This window comes from Patagioenas fasciata, chromosome 30 (genome assembly GCF_037038585.1).
Source record: "Patagioenas fasciata isolate bPatFas1 chromosome 30, bPatFas1.hap1, whole genome shotgun sequence".
NCBI lineage: Eukaryota > Metazoa > Chordata > Aves > Columbiformes > Columbidae > Patagioenas > Patagioenas fasciata.
In genome coordinates this window covers 3771089-3792717 of record NC_092549.1, presented here as the reverse complement: position 1 = coordinate 3792717, position 21629 = coordinate 3771089, and the positions used below count along the sequence as shown (strand labels likewise).

At 66.7% G+C, this 21629-nt stretch overlaps 3 protein-coding genes across 5 annotated transcripts; 2 read left to right on the top strand and 1 right to left on the bottom strand.

Annotated features, from left to right (window-relative positions):
• Positions 1-267: 267 nt before the first annotated feature.
• Positions 268-5937, top strand: UBE2Q1 (ubiquitin conjugating enzyme E2 Q1). Of its 3 annotated transcripts, XM_065857819.2 has the most exons (13): positions 269-706; positions 1228-1332; positions 1602-1706; positions 1952-2002; positions 2818-2958; positions 3227-3311; positions 3593-3653; positions 3820-3910; positions 3994-4052; positions 4241-4289; positions 4662-4757; positions 4839-4905; positions 5584-5937. In XM_065857819.2, exons 1-13 carry the CDS (start codon positions 377-379, stop codon positions 5613-5615), a joined length of 1272 nt encoding a protein of 423 aa, XP_065713891.1. In that variant the 5' UTR covers positions 269-376; the 3' UTR covers positions 5616-5937. The 3 variants fall into 3 exon arrangements, with proteins under 3 accessions (XP_071656533.1, XP_071656532.1, XP_065713891.1); XM_071800432.1 differs by lacking the exons at positions 4662-4757; positions 4839-4905; positions 5584-5937 and having other exon boundaries at positions 268-706; positions 4174-4254; XM_071800431.1 differs by lacking the exons at positions 4662-4757; positions 4839-4905; positions 5584-5937 and having other exon boundaries at positions 268-706; positions 4171-4249.
• A 1982-nt stretch (positions 5938-7919) lies between these two features.
• SHE (Src homology 2 domain containing E) lies at positions 7920-15786 on the top strand. The gene is made up of 6 exons (XM_065857957.2): positions 7920-8853; positions 9383-9509; positions 10180-10470; positions 11601-11751; positions 11824-11943; positions 14560-15786. The coding sequence occupies exons 1-6, from the start codon at positions 8461-8463 to the stop codon at positions 14744-14746; spliced, it is 1269 nt and encodes a 422-aa protein (XP_065714029.1). The 5' UTR covers positions 7920-8460; the 3' UTR covers positions 14747-15786.
• A 1428-nt stretch (positions 15787-17214) lies between these two features.
• IL6R (interleukin 6 receptor) lies at positions 17215-21620 on the bottom strand. Its single transcript, XM_065857851.2, has 10 exons — positions 21468-21620; positions 19871-20122; positions 19671-19794; positions 19409-19593; positions 19178-19338; positions 18383-18527; positions 18252-18295; positions 18096-18159; positions 17905-18010; positions 17215-17821 (listed from the first exon to the last, which is right to left on the bottom strand). The coding sequence occupies exons 1-10, from the start codon at positions 21550-21552 to the stop codon at positions 17647-17649; spliced, it is 1341 nt and encodes a 446-aa protein (XP_065713923.1). The 5' UTR covers positions 21553-21620; the 3' UTR covers positions 17215-17646.
• Between the last annotated feature and the right edge of the window lie 9 nt (positions 21621-21629).

The window sequence follows — 21629 nt, the reverse complement described above, 5'->3', positions numbered from 1 at the left end:
CCCACGTGACCCCGACAGACCGTGGGCGGTGCGACCGGGAGAACCGAGCCCCGCCCCTCCCGCGGGCCACGCCCCTTCTCCTCACGCAGCCCCCGCCCCTCCCGATGACCACGCCCCTTCTCCACACATAGCCCCGCCCCTCCCGCTCGCCCCGCCCCTTTAACACTCCGGCGCGACTCCCCCGAGTGCACGTCATTTCCGCCTCGGCGCTGCCTCGCCCGGTTGTGGAGCGCCGCGGTCGGTCGAGGCCCCGCCCCTTCCGCTGGCAGCGGGAGGGGTCACTTCCGCAGAGCGGGGCCGTCCCGCCGCCATCTTGGGCCGGCTCCGGGGGCTGCGGCGGCGGCGGCGGCGGCGGAGCGGGTCCCTCCATGGGAAGATGCAGCGGGCGGGGCCGGAGGAGGCGGCGGGGTCGCAGGCGGCGGCGGGGGGAGGAGGCGGAGGAGGCGGCGGGCGGAGTGGGGCCGAGGCGGCGGTGGCGGCGGCCGCCCCTCTCCCGCCGCTCCCCGCCCCGAGCGGGCGGCTCCTGAAGCGGGAGCTGCGGCTGCTCGAGTCCATTTTCCACCGGGGCCACGAGCGGTTCCGCATCGGCAGCGCCTGCCCGGACGAGATCAGCTGCGAGTTCGTGCCGGGGACCGGGGCCCGCGCCGGGGCCTCCGCGTCCCGGGGGCCGCCACCGGGGCCCGTCCGCATCCACTGCAACATCACGGTGAGAACCGGGGGGGCCGGGACGGGAGGGACCGGGCGTGGGAGCCAGAGACCCCCCCAGCCCACCCCACCCCGGGCTGGTTGGGTTGGGGAAGAGCGACTCTTGGGGTCACCCGGTGTCACCGGGAGGGGGGGGGATAAAACCGGGTACGAGTCCCAGGATGAGCCCCCGAGTTGTCACCCACCCTGGGGGGGCACACACGGGGTTGTCACCATCCCGGTGTCCTCGTCCCCCCCCCCATAGGAGACTGCACCCCCGTTTTTTGGGGCGGGGGGGAGGTGGTTGGACCTGGGGGTTCAGCCTGGAGAACCCGCATGGAGGTTGGAGCCGGGGGGGGGTCGGGAACAAACACCAGGAGCAGAGGAAACGGCCTCAGGTTGTGCTGGGGAGGCCGAGGTTGGAAATTTGGGAGGGTTTCACCCCCCCCAAAAAGGCACCAGGGACCAAAACGTCCCCCGGGGGGGTCTGTGGGGCTGCAGCTCCGGGTTGCTCACGCCCCCGTTTGTTTTCCCTGTCTCCAGGAGGCTTACCCAGCCGTTCCCCCGATCTGGTCGGTGGAGTCGGACGACCCCAACCTGGCAGCCATCCTGGAGCGGCTGGCGGACGTCAGGAAGGGGAACACGCTGGTGAGGGGGCTCTGCCCATTCGGGGGGGTCGGACCCCTCCCGGGGCCGGGACATTTGGGGTTATCACACCATATCGGTTGGAAAAGCCCCTCGAGGTTGGATCCAACTATGAACCCAACCCCGAGAACCTCATCTCTGCGTCCACCCGACCCTCCCGCTCTCATTCCTCTCCCGTTTGATGCGGGGGTGTCATTCCCCCCCTCCCCGTGTCCATGCGGCGTTTTAGCGCCTCGATTTAATTTCCCACCGAATTTCCCCCCCCCAAACAGCTTCTGCAGCACCTGAAGCGAATAATCTCCGACCTGTGCAAACTCTACAACCTCCCCCAACACCCCGACGTGGAGATGCTGGACCAGCCTCTGCCGGCCGAACAGGTGGGTGAAGCACAACTCTTTTTAAGCTCAAAATCAGGTTTTTCTGCGCTTTGTTTTAGAGTCGGGGGGTTCATCTACTCTCTGGGGTTTATTCCCATCCTGGGTGACGCCACCCGGCTCCATTGGGCTCGTTCACCTGCTCCGGTGTTGGTTTTTATAGGTTGTTTTGCCTTTGCTCTGCTTTAAACTTAGTTCTGGTTGTAATTCCGGGTTTAACCCCGCTCTCCATCCCTTTGTCCCCACAGAACACGCAGGAGGAGGTGTCCTCGGAGGAGGAAGACGAGGAGATGCCGGAGGTGAGCGCCGCGTCAGCAAATTCGGTGACAAATTAAACCCGGGGGGAGCTCGGGGGGTCCGAACCCACCGCTGAGAGCATAATTCACCCCTCTAGAGCTTAAAACATGCTCGGGAGCACCGGGATTTCCCGCTTGGTGTAGAAACAAGAGGATGAGGTGGGACTTTGAGCACCTCCCGCTGCAGAACTTGGGCGCTCGGTGCTCTGGAGGAGTGGGTGGAATAATCGTGGGTCTCCATGGTGATGCTGGGCGATGCGGGCGCCGGCACGGCCGCGGTTTTGGGGGCTTTTTCAATCAAACTGAGCTTTGCCGGGGAAAATGAGGCTTAAACCGGTACCGGCGCAACCTCCCATAGCCACAAACTCGCGATGGAAAGTCCTTGTGCCTTCTGCTCACTCGGATCCATCATCTGCGTGGGAAGAGCCGGCGCCTTAATCCGCTCAGGGATTTTCCGCCAGGATCTATTTCTTGGCTGATGGGCGAAAAACATCAAAATCCCTCCCAAAAACGCCCGGAATGGCGGCGAGGCCGAAATAACCACTTGGTTGGGGGGTTTAGCGCCGGCGCTGGGGCCGTTTGGACCCAAACGCCATCGGTTTGATTTGGCGCAAGCGCCTCTTGTGCGTTCGCGTCGGGTTTTTATGGTGAGGATGGCGGGGATGCAGAGCCTGGGAATTCGTTGTGCTGCATGTTTTCCACCCAAATGGGGCTTGGGGTGTCCCAGGGAGGGAGAATCACCCCCAAAATCCCTCGTGGTCGCGGAGAACCTGCGGGATGTGCCGGAGCCGCGTCTCCTATGGCTCTGTTGTCCCCAGGACACCGAGGACCTGGATCACTATGAGATGAAAGAGGAGGAGCCGGCGGATGGGAAGAAGACGGAGGACGAAGGCATCGGCAAGGAGAACCTGGCCATCTTAGAGAAGATCAAAAAGAACCAGAGGCAAGATTACTTAAATGTACGTGTCGCCGGCGGGCGGGCGGGGGCCGCGGGGGGGCCGTCCCCGGCCAGCGGTGCAGCGCGGGGGTCAATCCACCGATTTCGGGGTGGCCCAAGGGGTGGCTGCGTCCTGCACTGCGATCCACGTTGGGTTTTTACACCCCCCAGGGTGCGATTTATTGGCAGATTTGGGGTGGTTTAGGGAGCCCGAGCTGGGGTGGTGCCCTCATAACGAGGTTGTGGCGCTAACGAGGTTGTGGTGCTAATGAGACTGGTTGTGCTGGCAGGGCGCAGTGTCTGGGTCTGTGCAGGCCACCGACCGGCTGATGAAGGAGCTCAGGGATATTTACCGCTCGCCAAGTTTCAAGGGGGGTGAGTATTCAATTATCCATTAAATTATCTATTATTTTATCTATTATCTATTATTTTATCTCTTCTTCTATTAATTTGGGGTGTTCCCAAGACCACAATGACTCGGGGCGAGGAGCAGCTGTAGGAAAACCGCTGCCCTCGGGGTGGTTTTCCTGCAGAATTGCTGCATTTCGGGGGGGTCTGTGCCACCCTGAGGGGGTTTGAAATTGGGGGGGGGGGGGGTGGCTCGTGTCCCCTTTATTCCGTCCCCCCCGCTGACGTGTCCGCTCTCCACCTTGTAGGATACTATGCAGTGGAATTGGTGAACGACAGCCTGTACGATTGGAACGTCAAACTCCTCAAGTAGGTGACGACAAGGCTTGGGATGGGGGGGTTTTGAGGGGAGGGGACCCCAAAACATCACCTGCACGTTGGGAACTGATACATCCAGAATAAAACGGGATATTCCGATGGTTCTGCGCTTCCGACCTTGACTGGGCCGCATCGCCGTTTGTTCCCCCTCGGGCAGGGTTGACGAGGACAGCGCTTTGCACAACGATCTCCAGATCCTCAAAGAGAAAGAAGGAACGGATTTCATCCTCCTCAACTTCTCCTTTAAGGTGAGGCCGCCCGTGTCCCCCCCCCCGCGCTGCGCCGGGCCCTCCCGCGCGGTCCCAACGCCTTCGCCCCCCTCTCCCCGCAGGACAACTTCCCCTTCGACCCGCCCTTCGTGAGGGTCGTGTCCCCGGTGCTCTCGGGGGGGTAAGTCACCGTTTCTGTGTCCCCATCGGTGCTTTTCACTACAGTTTGCTCCCTGATACCAGATCCCCCATGCTGGGGGGGTGGATTTTTAACTTTCTGTCTATTTTTCCATCTTGAGAAGCCGGAGCGGCGCATGGGGGAGGTTGTGTCTGTCCCTACTGTAACGTTACACCCCGTTCCTTCCCCAGGTACGTCCTGGGCGGCGGAGCCATCTGCATGGAGCTGCTCACCAAACAGGTGAGTTGGGGAATTATTAGGGTTGGAAAACGCTTTAAGGTCATCGAGTCCACGTGTTACCCCCCTCCCTGTGTCACTGAGAACCTCATCTCGGTGTATCCAACCCCTCCAGGGTGGCGACTCCAGCACTGCCCTGGGCAGCTGTTCCAACACCCACAGCCCTTTGGGGAGAAGTCACCCCAAATTTCCAACCTCAACCTCCCCTGCACGACTTGCGGCCGTTTCTTTGTGTCCATCTCCCCTCAACTCCTGTTCTCCAGGCTCCCCAAGTCCCTCAATCCATCACATTTGTCCCCTAAACCATTTTGGGGGGTTTCTCACTGCATTTCTCACCGATTTGGGGGTTTCTCACCGCATTTTCTCCATCCGCAGGGCTGGAGCAGCGCCTACTCCATCGAGTCGGTGATCATGCAGATCAGCGCGACGCTGGTCAAGGGCAAAGCGCGAGTCCAGTTCGGAGCCAACAAGGTAGGGCTGTTAGAGCTTGGGGGGGCATTCGGAGCGGGGTCGCTCGCCCCCCGCTTGACACCCCCGTTGCCTTCCCCACAGAACCAGTACAGCCTGACCAGAGCGCAACAGTCGTACAAATCCCTGGTGCAGATCCACGAGAAGAACGGTGAGCGCCGATGGAAGGGACCTGCGTTGGTCCTTTGTTAGTCCGGGCTCAACTAGGCCGGACGTCCAGCCCAGCGCTTGGGTTCTATCTGCCGCAAAGCGCAGAGATGAGCGCGGCAGCGCCGTTTGGGGCAGCCCCTCTGTCCTTCCTAACGCTTTGGCTCTAATTAGACACGTGTAATTATACATGTCGTTATCAGGCACTGTTTGGGGCAGCCCCTCTGTCCTTCCGCAACGCTTTGGCTCTAATTAGACACTTATAATTACACTCGTCGTTATCCAAGTGGTGTCGGGAAAGAAGAGGGAGAGGAAGCGTCCCGGTGATTTGGGGGACGGGGGATTCGGCGTTGGCGCCGCCGCTTTCGGGAACTTTTCAACCAAGGAGCAGGCGCTAGGAAACGGCCTCAGGTTGCACCACGGGAGGTTGAGGGTGGAAATTTGGGGTGATTTCTCCCCAAAGGGCTGTGGGTGTTGGAACAGCTGCCCAGGGCAGTGCTGGAGTCGCCATCCTGGAGGGGTTGGATACACGGGGATGAGGTTCTCAGTGACACGGAGCGGGTAACACAGAGACTCAATGACCTTAGAGCACACAGACAGGGTTCTCAGGGTGGGTTAACGCTCGGACTCGATGACTTTAAACCTCTTTCCACCCCAATAACCGCGGCCCCTTCTCCCGCAGGCTGGTACACGCCGCCCAAGGAGGACGGTTGAGCCCGCGCTGCCCGCATCTCCCGCCTTCTCCAGGACCTCGGTGGACGATAGCGGCCGCTAACAAATAAACTCTGAATAAACCCATTGCAGCGGTTGGCCCGACCCCAACCGCGCGCCGGCCCCTCGCCCGCAGGCTTTCTCGTCACAAAGCGACCCCCGCGCCGCGGGGACCCCCCCACCCCCCCCTTCCAGCCTCCGCCTATGCTACGGATTTAATTTATTTTCTTATTTCATGTACACTGCTTTTTTTTGTTACAGTGTATGATGGATGTGTATGGAAAATGTATCTTTGGAGAAAAATAATACAGTTTGTTAATTTGAAGACGCTGGTCTGAGTGGTTTTTGTGGCCGAAAAACCCTTTTATTTTTAATTCCTTTTTATAATAAGGACGCGGGGCTCCCACCACCTTCTCCCCATTGAGTTTTCCCCCCCGTTAACCGCTCGGTTATGCAGAAAACAGGGATTTCAGGTCAATGGTGGAAGGAAGGAGCCATCGCTGCTCCCGCGTGGTTCCGTCCTCCTCGAGCTGGGGTGCCGGAGCTCCTTGAGCCCCCGTGTCCTCGGCTGGAGGGCAGAGCTGAGTCACGAGCACCAGGCGCCCCTTGCTATTAATCCCCCGTCTTTGAATAAAAGTTATTAGAAAATCAAAGGGCCTCAGAAGTTCGTTATCTCCTCGCGCTCCGTTATCTCCTCGTGGTTCGTTATCTCCTCCCGCAGCTGTTCCCTTGTTCCCAATAAGCGATGCTGGGGATTTACTGGCACTGCCAGAGCCGTTTTTGGGGGTTTTGCTGAAGGACGCGAGGTTTGTGGGGACGAGAAGGTGCGTCCTGTGCCCCGGGCTGCGGGGAGGGGAGGGAGGATCCCACCAGTTGGGCCAAGATCCCACCAGTTCATCCAATGTCCCACCAGTTGGGCCAAGATCCCACCAGTTCATCCAATGTCCCACCAGTTGGGCCAAGATCCCATGGCCAGTTTGGCCAAGATCCCACCAGTTCATCCAATATCCCACCAGTTGGGCCAAGATCCCACCAGTTCATCCAATATCCCACCAGTCTGGCCAGGATCCCACCAGTTCATCTGATGTCCCACCAGTTGGGCCAAGATCCCACCAGTTCATCCAATGTCCCACCAGTTGGGCCAAGATCCCACCAGTTCATCCAATATCCCACCAGTCTGGCCAAGATCCCACCAGTTCATCCAATGTCCCACCAGTTGGGCCAAGATCCCACCAGTTCATCCAATGTCCCACCAGTCTGGCCAAGATCCCATGGCCAGTTTGGCCAAGATCCCACCAGTTCATCCAATATCCCACCAGTTGGGCCAAGATCCCATGGCCAGTTCAGCCAAGACCCCCCCAGTTCATCCAACACCCCACTAATTCATCCAACACCCCCCCCCAGTTCATCCAACACCCCCCAGTTCATCCACACCCCACCAATTCATCCAACACCCCACCAGTTTGCCCCCCACCCCACCACCAGCTCTGGGGGGGTCCTGGTGCTGGGATCGCCCGTCCCTGCCCAGTCAGGGTCTGTTCTCCCAGTGCCCCCCCAGCTGTGGGACCTGCCCTGGACCCCCCTGCTTTTTGGGGACATCGTGTCCCCTGCAAACAGGACCCCCTGTCCTGGGGGGGCGTCTTTACCCCCCAAACCCTTTCTGGTGCATACAGGCTGGTAAAGCCCCCCCGGTGCGGCCGAATCGCCGGGTTCTCCGGTGAGGGTTTGATGCAATGGGCTTGGGGGGGGACCAAGAGAACCACCTGTTGGGGTGTGGGGGGGTCAGTGCATGGGGTTTGTGTATTTGGGGGGGGTTCTGTGCATGGGGGGGTCGGATCTGTCCAGGTTCCATACATGGGGGGGGGGGGGGCGGGGTTTATACGGGGGCGTCCGTACGTGGGTACTGTGCATTGGTGGGGAGGGGCTGTACATGGGGGGGTCTGTACAGGGAGTCTCTGCATTTGGGGTGGGGGTCTGTGCATGGGGGGTGGTGTATACAGGGGGGTCTGTGCATGGGGGGGTCTATACAGGGGGGTCTGTACGTGGATACTGCGCACGGGGGGGTCTGTCCGGGTTCCATCCATGGGGCCACACGCCGGCTCCGCACACGAAGCTCCGCGGGTTGTGCCCGGGGGGTCCCCCGCTGTCCCGAGGTCTCCCGGACCCCCCGCCCCGGGCAGAACGGGGCTCCCGGGGCTGCCGGTGCCCGCCCGGCCGGGGCCGCCGCGTCCCCCGGGGCCGCCCCCTCCGGATCTGGGCGGGGAGCGCCGGCCCCACCGCCCCCTCCGGCTCCGTCCGGTCCGTCCCGTCCGTCCCGCCGCCGCCGCCGCCGCATGGGGCCCCCCGGGCCGGCCTGACCCCCCCCCGCAGCCCCGGACACGGGCCCCAGCGAGGAGCCGCGACGGGACCCCCCGGTCACCCGCTCCCGGAGCACCGAGAGACCCCCCGGCCCCTTCCCGGGGGGGCAGGAGACCCTCGGAGCCGCCCCAACCGGACCCCCCCGGACCCATCGCTGGAGCAGAGACCCCGACGCTCCCCCACCCAGGGACCCTCGCCCGGGACCAGGGACCCCCGAGGACACACGGGACGAGGCGACCGGCACCCCTGGGGCCCCGCCGGCCGCCCCCGCCTGGAGCCCCCCACCCGCACCGGGGGCGAGGGCCCCGGACCCCCGACTCGCGTCCCCGCGCCCGGGCTGGCCCGCGGCCACCGAGGGTCCCGCTTGGGGGGCCGGGGGGAGCTGGGCCGCCCCGTCCCCCCCGGCTGAGCCGCCCCTGAGCCCGTGGGGCTGCTGTGGGGTGCGGAGGAGCCCCGGGGGGGCCGCGGCACCGGGGTCCTCGCCGGCCCCATGGCGGCCAAATGGTTCAAGGAGTTTCCCTCCAACCTGAAGACGGTTTCGGAGCGAGCGCGGCCGGGGGGGGGGAACCTGGCCAAGAGCCGCAAGAATTCGGCCGTGGAGCTGGGGGGCTGCCGGGCCGGCCCGGGGGGCGCTAAGGAAGGGGGGGGCCGCTTGTCCAGGGACAACCTGCAGGGTTTGCTCCAGGCCGCCACCGGCAAGATGCGCAAGAACTCGCGAGCCGAGGGGGCGGCCGAGGGCCCCCCCAAAACCTGCGGCACCTACATCAACCGCCTCATCAAGGTGGAGGCGCACGAGAAGAACGGGAAGGGGCACCCGGGCCCCCCGCCCGCCGCGCTGACCCCCCCCGAGCAGGACAAGGGGAAGAGCGCCAAGGCCGAGACGGTAAGAGGGGGGGGATTGGGATGCGGTTTTGGGGGGGGCTTGCGGCACCGGCGGCTTTAACGGCTTTGGGCTCCGGCTCATTAGCCCCGCTAACCCCGGCTTTTCATGGCGCCCGGCTCTGCCGCCTTCATCTCCCGTTCAAAGCCTCATCCCGGCCGCCCTTCATCTGCCGGGGGGGGACAGCGCTGCGCGGCCCCCCCAGCGTCCCTGTCACCCCGGCTCTGGTTAAACAAAGCCTGACGTCAAGCTGAGCCGGACTTTCACCCCCACACCCCCCGCGGTGGCCACGAGCCACTCTGGGGGGGGGTGTTGTCACCCAAAAGGGTCCCCAAGCCCCTCCCCAGCGCTGGGTGCTCAGGGCGCTGCCCCCACTCAAAGGTCCCCCCATTGGGTTGTGCCGTGGTTGTGCCTACCCCACTAAACCACCCCCGCTGTCCCTCGGGGCGGCATCACCGCCACAACCTCCCACGCCCAGTGTGACCCCCCCAGCACCCCCTGAGGCCGCTGCCACTGTGTCCCCCCCACCCAGGTCATCATCCTGGAGGATTACGCCGACCCCTACGACGCCAAGCGCACCAAGGGCCAGCGCGACGCCGAGCGCCTGGGCGAGAACGACGGCTACATGGAGCCCTACGACGCGCAGCAGATGATCACGGGTACGGGGCACCGGTGGCACCGCGGGCACCGATGGCACCGATGACACCGCGGGCACCGCGGGCACCGCTGGCACCGATGGCGCCGATGGCACCGATGGCACCGCCGGCACCGCGTCCCGCCGGCCGGGACTCCGGCTCCAGGAAAGGCTCCCGCCGCTTCCTGCGCTGCGCCGGGCCAGATAAGGAGCGGGGCGCTGTCCCCTGTCCCCACACCGGTGCCACCACCCGCCGCGCGGCGCGGAGCCCGCGGTGCCGCCCGGGGAAGGGGACGCGGTGCCCCGAGGGTCCCCCCCGGCCGTGCCCCCCGGTTGGTGACCCCCGGCCCAGCCCAGCTGGACAAAACAACAGGAACTGACTGGGCCGGAAACTGGGAATAAAAGATTTGCTGCTGATGGTTTTTTTTCCGCGCCGGGGCCTGTTTGGCAGAGCCCGGCGCCGGGGGTGAAACGGGGGGTTGGGGGGGTGACCCCCCCGGGGTGGCCGAGCCCCCGGTGCGGGTGTAGCGTCCTGGCACCGGTGGGTGTCGGTGCCCACGGGGATGTGACACCGCGCCAGGCGCCACCGGCTGGGCGCACGTTCCCAATGGGGGTCCCACCGTGGATGGTGGGTGTTGGAGGGGGGGTTTGGGACACACGGCCCTGTCCCCAACCCCTGTCGCTGTTCCCCGCAGAAATCCGGCGGCGCGGCTCCAAGGACCCGCTGGTGAAAGCCATCCTGCTGCTGGACGAGCCCGCGGACAAGGCGGAGCTGGCCAAGCGGCCCGGGGGCAAGGAGGCGGCGGGGAAGGGGCCGCAGCTGTACGACACCCCCTACGAGCCCGGGGACGGGGGGGCCGGGGCGGCCCCGGAGCGCTGGGCCCGCGCGGGGGACGGGCGGCGCCCCGAGGACGACGAGCGCCCCGCGGGGGAGTACGAGCAGCCCTGGGAGTGGAAGAAGGAGCAGATCGTCAAGGCACTGTCGGGTATGGACGGGGATGGGGACGGGGACGGGGATGGGGATGGGGATGGGGACAGGGATGGGGACATGAATGGGGACATGGAGATGGGGATGGGACATGGATGGGGATGGGATATAAGTGGAGATAGGGATGGGGACATGGATGCAGATGGGAACAGGGACACAGACGGGGACATGGGTGGACACATAGGGATGAGGACATGGATGGGGATGCGGTAATGGATGGGGACATGAATGGGGATGGGATATAGATGGGGACGTGGATGCAGATGGGAATGGGGACACAGACGGGGACATGGATGGACACATAGGGATGGGGACACAGATGGGGGTGGGACATGGAGGGGGATGGGATAGGGATGAGGACATGGATGGGGATGGGGACGTGGATGCAAATGGGAATGGGGACAGAGACGGGGACATGAATGGACACATAGGGATGGGGACACAAATGGGGATGGGATATAGATGGGGATAGGGATGGGGACATGGATGGGGATGGGGACGTGGATGCAGATGGAAGTGGGGACACAGACGGGGACATGGGTGGACACACAGGGATGAGGACATGGATGGGGATGCGGTAATGGATGGGGACATGAATGGGGATGGGATATAGATGGGGACATGGATGCAGATGGGAATGGGGACACAGACGGGGACATGGATGGACACATAGGGATGGGGACACAGATGGGGGTGGGACATGGAGGGGGATGGGATAGGGATGAGGACATGGATGGGGATGGGGACGTGGACGCAGATGGGAATGGGGACACAGACGGGGACATGGGTGGGCACATAGGGATGAGGACATGGATGGGGATGGGACATAGGTAGGGATGGGGACGGGGACTTGGACGGGAATGGGGACATGGACGCAGATGGGAATGGGGACACACATGGTGACATGGACGGACACATGGGAATGGGGACACAGGGATGGGAACATGGAGGTGGATGGAAAGAGGCTGGGGACATGGATGGAGATGGGGACACAGATGGGACGGGGACATGGATGGCGATGGGGACAGAGATGGGGATGGGGACAGGGCCGGGGCTGGAGCTGGGGATGGGACCGGCTCTGGGGAGGGGCTGGAGGGGCTTCGGGGTCTCACAGCCCGGCCCCCCCAGTCCAGTTCGAGGGCTCGGAGCGGCCCAAGGAGGAGGCGCCGCGGCAGCACCTGCGCCAGAAGAGCTGGACGCCCAAGGCGCTGAAGGCGGCGGGCGCGGAGCTCGGCGAGGGCGAGCGCGTGGACCCGGCCCTGGCGCTGGAGAAGCAGCCGTGAGTGGCGGGGCCGGGACGGGGGTGGCGGGGGGACACGGGGGCTCCATCAGCTCGGTGTCCCCACGGCAGCTGGTACCACGGGGCCATCACGCGCGCCGAGGCCGAGAGCCGGCTGCAGCCGTGCCGCGAGGCCGGGTACCTGGTGCGCGCCAGCGAGACCGGCAGCGGCAAGTACTCCATCGCACTCAAGTGAGTGGGGCGGGGGCTGCGGGGCGGGGGGCACGGGACATTGGGGGGTCCCCTTGGGGTCACATCTTGTGGGGGTGCAGAGGGACCCACCCTGGGGGGTTATGAGGCTCCCACCCCATGGGGGTGCAGGGGGTCCCACCCTGGGGGGTTATGGGGGTCCCACCCCATGGGGATGCTCTGGATCCCACCCTGTGGGGGTTATGGGGGTCCCACCCCATGGGGGTGCAGGGGGTCCCACCGTCGGAGGTTATGGGGGTCCCACCCCATGGGGATGCTCTGGATCCCACCCTGGGGGCTTATGGGGGTCCCACCCCATGGGGATGCTCTGGATCCCACCCTGGGGGGTTATGGGGATCCCACCCATGGGGGTGCAGGGGATCCCACCCTGGGGGGTTATGGGGATCCCACCCCATGGGGATGCTCTGGATCCCAGCCCGGGGGGTTATGGGGCTCCCACCCCATGGTGATGCAGGGGATCCCACCCTGGGGGGTTGTGGGGGTTCCACCCCATGGGGATGCAGGGGGTCCCACCCTGGGGGGTTATGGGGATCCCACCCATGGGGGTGCAGGGGATCCCACCCTGGGGGGGTTGTGGGGGTCCCACCCCATGGGGATGCTCTGGACCCCAGCCTGGGGGTTATGGGGGTCCCACCCCATGGGGATGCTCTGGATCCTAGCCTGGGGGGTTATGGGGGTCCCACCCCATGGGGGTGCAGGGGGGTCCCGCCCTGGGGGGTTATGGGGCTCCCACCCCATGGGGATGCAGGGGATCCCACCCTGGGGGGTTATGGGGGTCCAACCCCATGGGGATGCAGGGGGTCCCACCCTGGGGGGTTATGGGGATCCCACCCATGGGGGTGCAGGGGATCCCACCCTGGGGGGTTATGGGGCTCCCACCCTATAGGGGTGCAGGGGATCCCACCCTGGGGGGTTATGGGGGTCCAACCCCATGGGGATGCAGGGGGTCCCACCCTGGGGGGTTTTGGGGCTCCCACCCTATAGGGGTGCAGGGGATCCCACCCTGGGGGGTTATGGGGCTCCCACCCTATAGGGGTGCAGGGGGTCCCACCCTCGGAGGTTATGGGGCTCCCACCCCATGGAGATGCAGGGGATCCCACCCTGGGGGGACGTGGGTGTCCCACCCAGGGCTGATTTGCGGGGGGTCCTACCCTGTGGGGGACGCGGGGGTTTCACCTTGGGGATGTGGGGGTCCTACCCTGGTGGGGGGATATGTGGGTCCCACCTATGGGGATGTGTGGGTTCGACCCCAGGGGTGATTTTGGGGGGGTCCCACCTGGGAAATATGTGGGTCCCACCCTGGGGATATGGGGGTCCCACCCTGGGGGATATGTGGGTCCCACCTTGGGGATGTGGGGGTCCCACCCCAAGGGTGATTTTTTGGGGTCCCACCTGGGGGTTGTGTGGGTCCCTGGGGATGTGGGGGTTCCCTCGGGGGATGTGGGGGTCCCACCCTGGGGGGTATGTGGGTCCCACCCCAAGGGTGATTTTTGGGATCCCACCCTGGGTATATGGGGGTCCCACCCTGGGGTATGTGGGTCCCACCCGGGGGATGTGGGGGGTTCCCTCGGGGGATGTGGGGTCTCACCCTGGGGGGTATGTGGGTCCCACCTGAGGGGATATGTGGGTCCCACCCCAAGGGTGACTTTTGGGGTCCCACCTGGGGCGTGTGTGGGTCCCACCCCAAGGGTGATTTTTTTGGGGTCCCACCCTGGGCGATATGGGGGTCCCACCCTGGGGGGGTATGTGGGTCCCACCTGGGGGTTGTGTGGGTCCCACCCTGGGGATGTGGGGGGTTCCCTCAGGGGATGTGGGGTTCTCACCCTGGGGGATATGTGGGTCCCACCTGGGGGATGTGTGGGTCCCACCCCAAGGGTGATTTTTGGGGTCCCACCCTGGGGATGTGTGGGTCCCACCCTGGAGGGGTATGTGGGTCCCACCCTTGGGATGTGGGGGTCCCACCCTGGGGATATGGGGGTCCCACCCCGGGGGGGTATGTGGGTCCCACCCTTGGGATGTGGGGGTTCCCTCGGGGGATGTGGGGGTCCCACCCCAAGGGTGATTTTTGGGGTACCACCCTGGGGATGTGTGGGTCCCACCCTGTGGATGTGGGGGTTCCCTCGGGGGATGTGGGGGTCCCACCCTGTGGATGTGGGGGTCCCACCCTGGGGATGTGGGGGTCCCACCCTGTGGATGTGGGGGTTCCCTCGGGGGATGTGGGGGTCCCACCCCAAGGGTGATTTTTGGGGTCCCACCCTGTGGATGTGGGGGTTCCCTCGGGGGATGTGGGGGTCCCACCCTGGGTGCTGCCGCAGCAGGACCCCCCATCACCCACCCCATCACCCTGATGGGCAGGACCCCCTCCCACCCCCCACCCCCATCAGGGGACCCAGGCGTCCTGGCGCTGGGCGGGGGGGGGGAGGGGGGTGGAGCGGCGTCCCCCCCCCTCCCTTCGCATTGTCGGGAGCGCCGGTGCCGTTTCCTTCCTGAGGAAGCGGAGCCCCTGGAGCCGAAACAATCGCAGCGGGACGGGAACAAACAGGGGTGGCCGTGGCCGGGGGGGGTGACGCCGACACCCCCTGCGTGTCCCCCCCCCAGGACCAGCCAGGGCTGCGTGCACATCATCGTGGCGCAGACCAAGGACCACAAGTACACGCTGAACCAGGCCAGCGGCGGCTTCGCCAGCGTCCCCGAGGTCGTGCACCATTACTCCACCGCCAAGCTGCCCTTCAAGGGCGCCGAGCACATGGCGCTGCTGCACCCCGTGCACTGCAAACTGCATTAGAGCCCCCGAAACGGGCCTGAGGACCCCCAAAAATGGGCAGGAGAACACCTCGAAACGGGCTTGAGAACCCCCCCTGAAATGGGCCTGAGAACCCCCCCAAAATGGGCTTGAGAAACACACCAAATTGGGCCTGAGACCCCCCCAAAAGGGTCTGAGAACCCCCCTGAGATGGGCCTGAGAACCCCCCGAAATGGGCTTGAGAACGCCCCCCCAAATGGGCCTGAGAAACCCACCAAAATGGGCCTGAGAACCCTGCTAAATGGGCCCGAGAACCCCCCAAAATGGGCCCAAGAACCCTGCTAAATGGGCCTGAGAACACCCCCAAAATGGGGCCAAGAACCCCCCAAAATGGGCCTGAAAACCCCCCCAATTTGGGCCTGAGAATCCCCCCAAAATGGGCCTGAGAACCCCCCCAAAACGGGCCTGAGAATCCTCACAAATGAGCCTGAGCACCCCCCAAATTGGGTCCAAGAAACCCCGAAATGGGCCTGAGACCCCCCCCCAAAATGGGCCTGAGACCCTCCCAAAATGGGCCTGGGACCCCCCGAAATGGGCCTGAGAACCCACCAAATGAGCCTGAGAACCCCCCCCCCCCAAAATGGGTCTGAGAACCCACCAAACTGGGTCTGAGAACCCCCCCAAAATGGGCCTGAGAACCCCCCGAAATGGGCCTGAGAACACCCCCTGAAATGGGCCTGAGACCCCCGCAAAATGAGCCTGAGAACCCCCCCAAATGGGTCTGAGAAAGCCCCCAAAATGGGCCTGAGAACCCCCCAAAATGGGCCTGAGAACCCCCCAAATTGGGCCTGAGAACCCCCTAAAATGGGCCTGAGCGCCCCCCAGATGGGCCCGAGCCCCAGCGGTGGCCGTGGGGCAATCGGTGGCCGTGGGGCAATCGGTGTCCCCAGCCCTCCGGCTGGGCTGTGACCCCCCCAGTGCTGGAGTCCCCCCCCCGCTGTGGGGCTGCCCCCCGGGTCGTGGGGGGCACACGGTGACATTGGGGCATGTAAAGCAGTGGTGAAATAAACGTGATGGCTGGAGGAGGCGGGCGGTGCTGGGGGGGCAGTGGGGTGCAAGGGGGCTGGGGGGCTGCAGTGGGGCTGGGGGGCTGCAATGGGGCTGGGGGGCTGCAATGGGCTGGGGGGCTGCAGTGGGGCTGCAATGGGGCTGGGGGGCTGCAGTGGGGCTGGGATGGGGTTGGGGGGCTGCAATGAGCGGGGGGCTGCAATGGGGCTGGGGGGGCAGGGATGGGGCTGGGGGGCTGCAATGGGGCTGGGATGGGGTTGAGGGGGCTGCAAAGGGGCTGGGGGGCTGCAGTGGGGCTGGGGGGGCAGGGATGGGGATGGGGGGGGTGCAGTGGGGCTGGGATGGGGTTGGGGGGCTGCAAAGGGCTGGGGGGCTGCAATGGGCTGGGGGGCTGCAGTGGGGCTGGGATGGGGATGGGGGCTGCAATGGGGCTGGGGGGCTGCAATGGGGCTGGGATGGGGTTGAGGGGGCTGCAATGGGTTGGGGGCTGCAATGGGGCTGGGGGGGCTGCAGTGGGGCTGAGGGGGCTGCAATGGGGCTGAGGGGGCTCCAATGGGCTGAGGGGGCTGCAATGGGGCTGGGGGGGCTGCAGTGGGGCTGAGGGGGCTGCAATGGGGCTGAGGGGGCTGCAATGGGGCAGGGAGGCTGGGGGTGCTGCAGTGGGGCTGGGGGTCTGCAGTGGGTCAGGGAGGCTGGGGGGGGGGGGGGGTCACCCCAGGATCGGGCCCCTCGTTGTCCCCCCAGGGTCACCCCCCTTGCTGGGGTCACGCAGGTGACCGAGCCCGCAGCAGCCGCCCCGTTTGGGGGTGGGGGGCAGAACTGGGGTTCCCCCGCACATCTGCATCCTGCCGGGCTTTTAATAGCGCGGGGGGGCCCTGGCGGCCCCGGGCACCCGCTCCCCCCACCCTGCGGTTTCCTGCCCCGTGTAGCTGCAGCTCCCGGGGTGTTGCACAGCGGGGGGGGACGGCGGGGGGGGCACTGGGTGGCATGGGGGGACACAGAATGGGGGGCACTGGGTGGCATGGGGGGCATTGGGTGACACGGGGGGACAGCATTGGGGGGCACTGGGTGGCATGGGGGGCATTGGGTGACACGGGGGGACAGCATTGGGGGGCACTGGGTGGCATGGGGGGCATTGGGTGACACGGGGGGACACAGCATGGGGGGCAGTGGGTGACATGGGGGGGACACGGCCTGGGGGGCACTGGGTGGCATGGGGGTGCACTGGATGACATGGGGGGACAGCATGGGGGGCATTGGGTGGCATGGGGGGGGACACAGCATGGGGGGCACTGGGTGACATTTGGGGGCCATGGGTGGCACAGCAAGGCCCAGGGTGCATGGATTTGGGGGGGGGGGCACACACAGTGCAGCGCCACCCCCAGTCCCCCCACGCCAGGGGGGCGCAGCGGGCCCTTTCCCCCCCGGATCACCCGCACCCGTACAAATCCGCAGCGTTTATTTCCGACCACGTTTCACCACCACGTGCTTTAAAAACCACCCCGGGGGGGCCCAGGGGGGCGGGGCTGGTCCAGCCAGGCCCCCCCCCCGCACCACCCGCAGCGCTGGGGGGCCCGGCCCGGCCCGTCCCCGGGGACCCCCCCACCCCTCGCTCCCACGGCTGCACCGTCAACCCCGCTCAACCCGCTTGGCTGCGGCCCCGGAGCTGCCCCCCCCGGGACACATCGGGGGGCCCCCCGGGACACAGCTCGGGGCCCCTTGGGTTTGTTTTCCATGGGGGTGGCACTGCCCCCCCATCAGTGATAGATCCGGGATGGGGGGGGACTTCTGGTACCCCCAAAAAGGGGGTGCGGGGGTTACTCCACATCCCAGCACTGGGACCCCCCCCAGCCCCATGTCCGGCCCCCCCCCCGTTACTCCCTGGAGAAGAAATAGTCCAAGTTGGTGACGTGCAGAGCCGGGGGCGCGGGGGGGGGCAGCAGGGGGGTGTCACTGAGCGGGGGGGCGCCGGGGGGGCCCAGGGGCACCAGCACGTGCTGCCCCTCACCCTCCGCTTTGGGGTCCCCCCGGCCCCACATCTGCCGGTACCTGTGGGGGGAGAGCAGGAGCGGGTCGGGGGGGGCGGGCGGAGACCCCGGGTGTCCCCGTTTTGCCCCCCCCGCGTCACTCACCTCACCACGATGGCCACCAGGAGGGCGATGGCGATGCCCAGGGTGCCCCCGGCCGCCAGCACCGCGTACGGCGCCTCCGCGCTGTCCCCGGCCTCCACGGCGGCCCCTGCGGCACGGGGGGGGACACGGGCTCGTTGTGGGGACAAGGGACCCCGGGGGTCCCCACAGCCAACCCAGGGCCCCCCCCTCACCACCGTCTCGCCCGAAGAGCTCGGGGGGCAGCGTCACCCAGTACGTTCCATCCTCCGTGGGGAACTGCAAGAGAGCGGGGGGGTGATGTGACACGGCCCCCCCGCGCCACTGTCCCCTTGTCCCCATGCGTTGTGTCCCCCCAAGCCCTGTCCCACCTGCGAGCTGAAGGGTCCCATTTCCGAAGTGATGTCCCCGGGGTCTGCAAGAGGACGTGGAGCGTGAGGCTGGGGGACCCCACACTGACACCCTGTGGCCTCATGGCCACATGTGTCCCCCCCCCTGTTACCGGTCCAGGGGGTGCCCGACGCCTCCCGGCTCCACTCGCTCCAGGTGCCGTGCCCGAACTCCTCCTGCGCCCGCACCTGCACCAGGTGCCGCGTCCCCCGCCACGCGTCGCGGATGTCCAGCCACGTCTGGGTGCCCTGCTCCACCTGGGGGGACAGCGGCTTGGGGACATCCCGTGGGGCGGGGACACCCCTGTGGGGCAGGGACACCCCCGCGCTGGGGATGGGGTGGGGTGGGGTGGGTGGGATGGGATGGGTGGGGTTGATGGGGTGGATGGGATGGGTGGGGTGGCATGGGTGGGGTTGGAGTGGGTGGGATGGGTGGGGTTGGGGTGGGGTGGGATGGGATGGGGTGGGATGGATGGGATGGGATGGGGTGGATGGGGTGGGATGGATGGGATGGGGTGGGTGGGGTGGGTGGGGTGGATGGGATGGGGTGGGGTGGGATGGGATGGATGGGATGGGGTGGGTGGGGTGGGGTGGGATGGAGTGGATGGGATGGGGTGGGGTGGGATGGGGTGGGATGGATGGGATGGGGTGGGTGGGGTGGGTGGGATGGGGTGGGTGGGATGGGATGGGATGGGGTGGGTGGGGTGGGATGGGATGGGGTGGGTGGGGTGGGATGGATGGGATGGATGGGATGGATGGGATGGATGGGATGGGGTGGGTGGGATGGATGGGATGGGGTGGGTGGGGTGGGTGGGATGGGGTGGGTGGGGTGGGGTGGGATGGGGTGGGTGGGGTGGGATGGGGTGGGATGGGGAGGGGAGGGGATGAGGTGGGATGGGGGGTCTCACCTCCGTGAAGGTCCGGGCAGGCTCGGGGCGGTAGCGGATTTGGAAGCGGAGCCAGTAGAACTGGGGGTCCCAGGAGGGGGGGTAGGACCAGGTGACGCGCAGCCGCTGCGGTGACATCTCCAGCGGCGCCACCGTCACGTTGACGGGGGGGTCAGGCTTCACTGCCGGACAATTGTGGGGGTCAGCGCCCAGCGCCGGCCGAGCTGCCCCCCCATTGCGAGCAGCACTCACGGACGCCGCTGAGCGTGATGATCCTGTCCTCGCCGGCCGCGCCACCGGCGCCGTTGGTGACACACGTGGACACCACGAGCGGTTTGGTGTCCTCGGCGCCGGGCGGCACCTTCACCCGGCACACGAACTTGCGCGCCCTGGCAAAGTAGCGGCACCGCTGCCCCGCGGCCTCCTCGGCCGAGAACCTGCGGGGACGCGGCCGTGACACCGGGGGAAAGCGTTTGGTGAGGGCTGGGGGGCCGTGGTGACGCCCGGCACCCACCTGCGCTTCACCCACAGCATCGCCCGCGTCCCCGGCGACGGCGGCGCCCGCAGCGGCCACTCGCACAGCACGTCCTTGTCGTGGCTCCGGCGGTAGCAGGACACGCGGGGGGGTTCGGGGGGCTCTGCAAGGCGGGGACGGGGGTGTGGGTGCGGGGGGCGCTGGGGATGTGTGTGGGGGGAGCCCTAGGGAGCACCCACCTTCCACCAGGAGCTGCAGGGAGCGCAGCGGGCGGCCCCCCCCGGAGCAAACGTATCGCCCCGAGTCGTCGTAGCGCAGGCGCCGCAGGAGCAGCGCGTTGCCCTCCGGGAGCTGCCGGCCGTGCCCCCCCCGCGCCGCCGGCCCCCGCTCCTCCCGCCGCCAGGTGACGGTGACGTTGGCCGGTCCCTCGTCCTGGCAGGTCAAGGTGACGTTGGCTCCCGGGCGGCCCAGCACCGTGTTCCGTGAGAGCCCTGGGCGGGGGGCGGGGGGGTGAAAAGGTGGGGGTCAGGCAATGGAGACAACCACGGGGGGGGACACACGGTGCCATCTGCTCCCGCTCCATGTCAATATTTGCAGGAGGCAGCGAGATGGAGCGAGCGGCGGCGCCTGCTGAGTCAGCGGTTCCGCAGGGGGGTGGGAATGGACCCCCCCCCCCAGCACAGGGAACCGGTCAGGGTGCGAGTTGTGGGTCCGGCGTGGGGAGCGGGGAGGTGGGAGAACCACGAGCCGGGGGGCCCGGGGGGATCCTGGGGGTCCCGGTGCGGGAAGGGTTAAGCGGCCGCTCTGGCCGGGGGCACCGGGCCAGGAACGCGCCCAGGGCAGCGATCCGGCCCCCCCGGGCACCCTCCCGGCTGCAAAGGTCAAGAGCCGGCACGGACCTGCCCGTTCCCAGCGGCTCCTGCTGCCGGGAACGCACCAGCACCCAGCACCCAGCGCAGAGCACCCAGCGCCCAGTGCCCAGCACAGAGCAGAGCACCCACCCAGTACACAGCACCCAGGACACAGCACCCACCCAGTACACAGCACCCAGTACACAGCACCCAGTTCCCAGTACAGAACACCCTGTTCCCGGTCCCGAGCACCCAGCACACAGAACCCACCCCTGTGCACCCTCCCAGTACACAGCACCCAGTTTCCAGTCCAAAACACCCAGCGCCCAGTACAGAGCGTCCAGCACCCACCCAGCCCCGAGCACCCAGCCCCGAGCACCCAGCTCCCAGCACCCAGCTCCCAGCACCAAGCCGCTGCCCCTCCGCGAGCTCCGCGGGCCGGGCACGGACCCGCGTGTGTGTCTGTGTGTCTGTCTGTGTGTCTGTGTCCCCATGTCCCGTACCCGCGGGGTCCCAGCGCCCCAGGCCCAAGAACGCAGGGTCCCAGCGCCCCCCGCCCGCACCCGCAGGGTCCTAGTGCTCTCCTCCCGCACCCGCGGGGTCCTAGCGCCCCATGCCCGCACCCACGGGGTCCCAGCGCCGCCCGCCCGCGTCCATGTTCCGCACCCGCGGGGTCCTAACGCTCCCCGCCCGCAGGGTCCTGCGCCCCACGCCCGCACCCCCGGGGTCCCAGTGCCCCCGCGCGCATCCCCGGGGTCCCAGTGCCCCAGGTTCAAGAACGCAGGGTCCTAGCGCCCCATGCCCGCACCCACGGGGTCCCAGCGCCGCCCGCCCGCGTCCATGTCCCGCACCCGCGGGGTCCCAGCGCCGCCCGCCCGCACCCGCAGGGTCCTAGCGCCTCCTGCCCGCGCCGCGGGGCTCCCGAGGGCTTCCCGGGGGGTTCCCGGGGGGGTCCCGGTGATCCCGGCCGCTCTCACCCACTCACCCGCGGGGCCGCAGGGCCGCTGGGGAGCGGCGGCGGCGAGGAGGAGGAAGGTGAGGAGGAGGAGGAGCAGAAGAGGCCGCGCCATGCGCCCGGCCCCGGGCAGGAAAACATCGGCGGGGCCGGTGCCCGCGGTTGTGAAACCGGGACGGGGTGGGGGGGGGC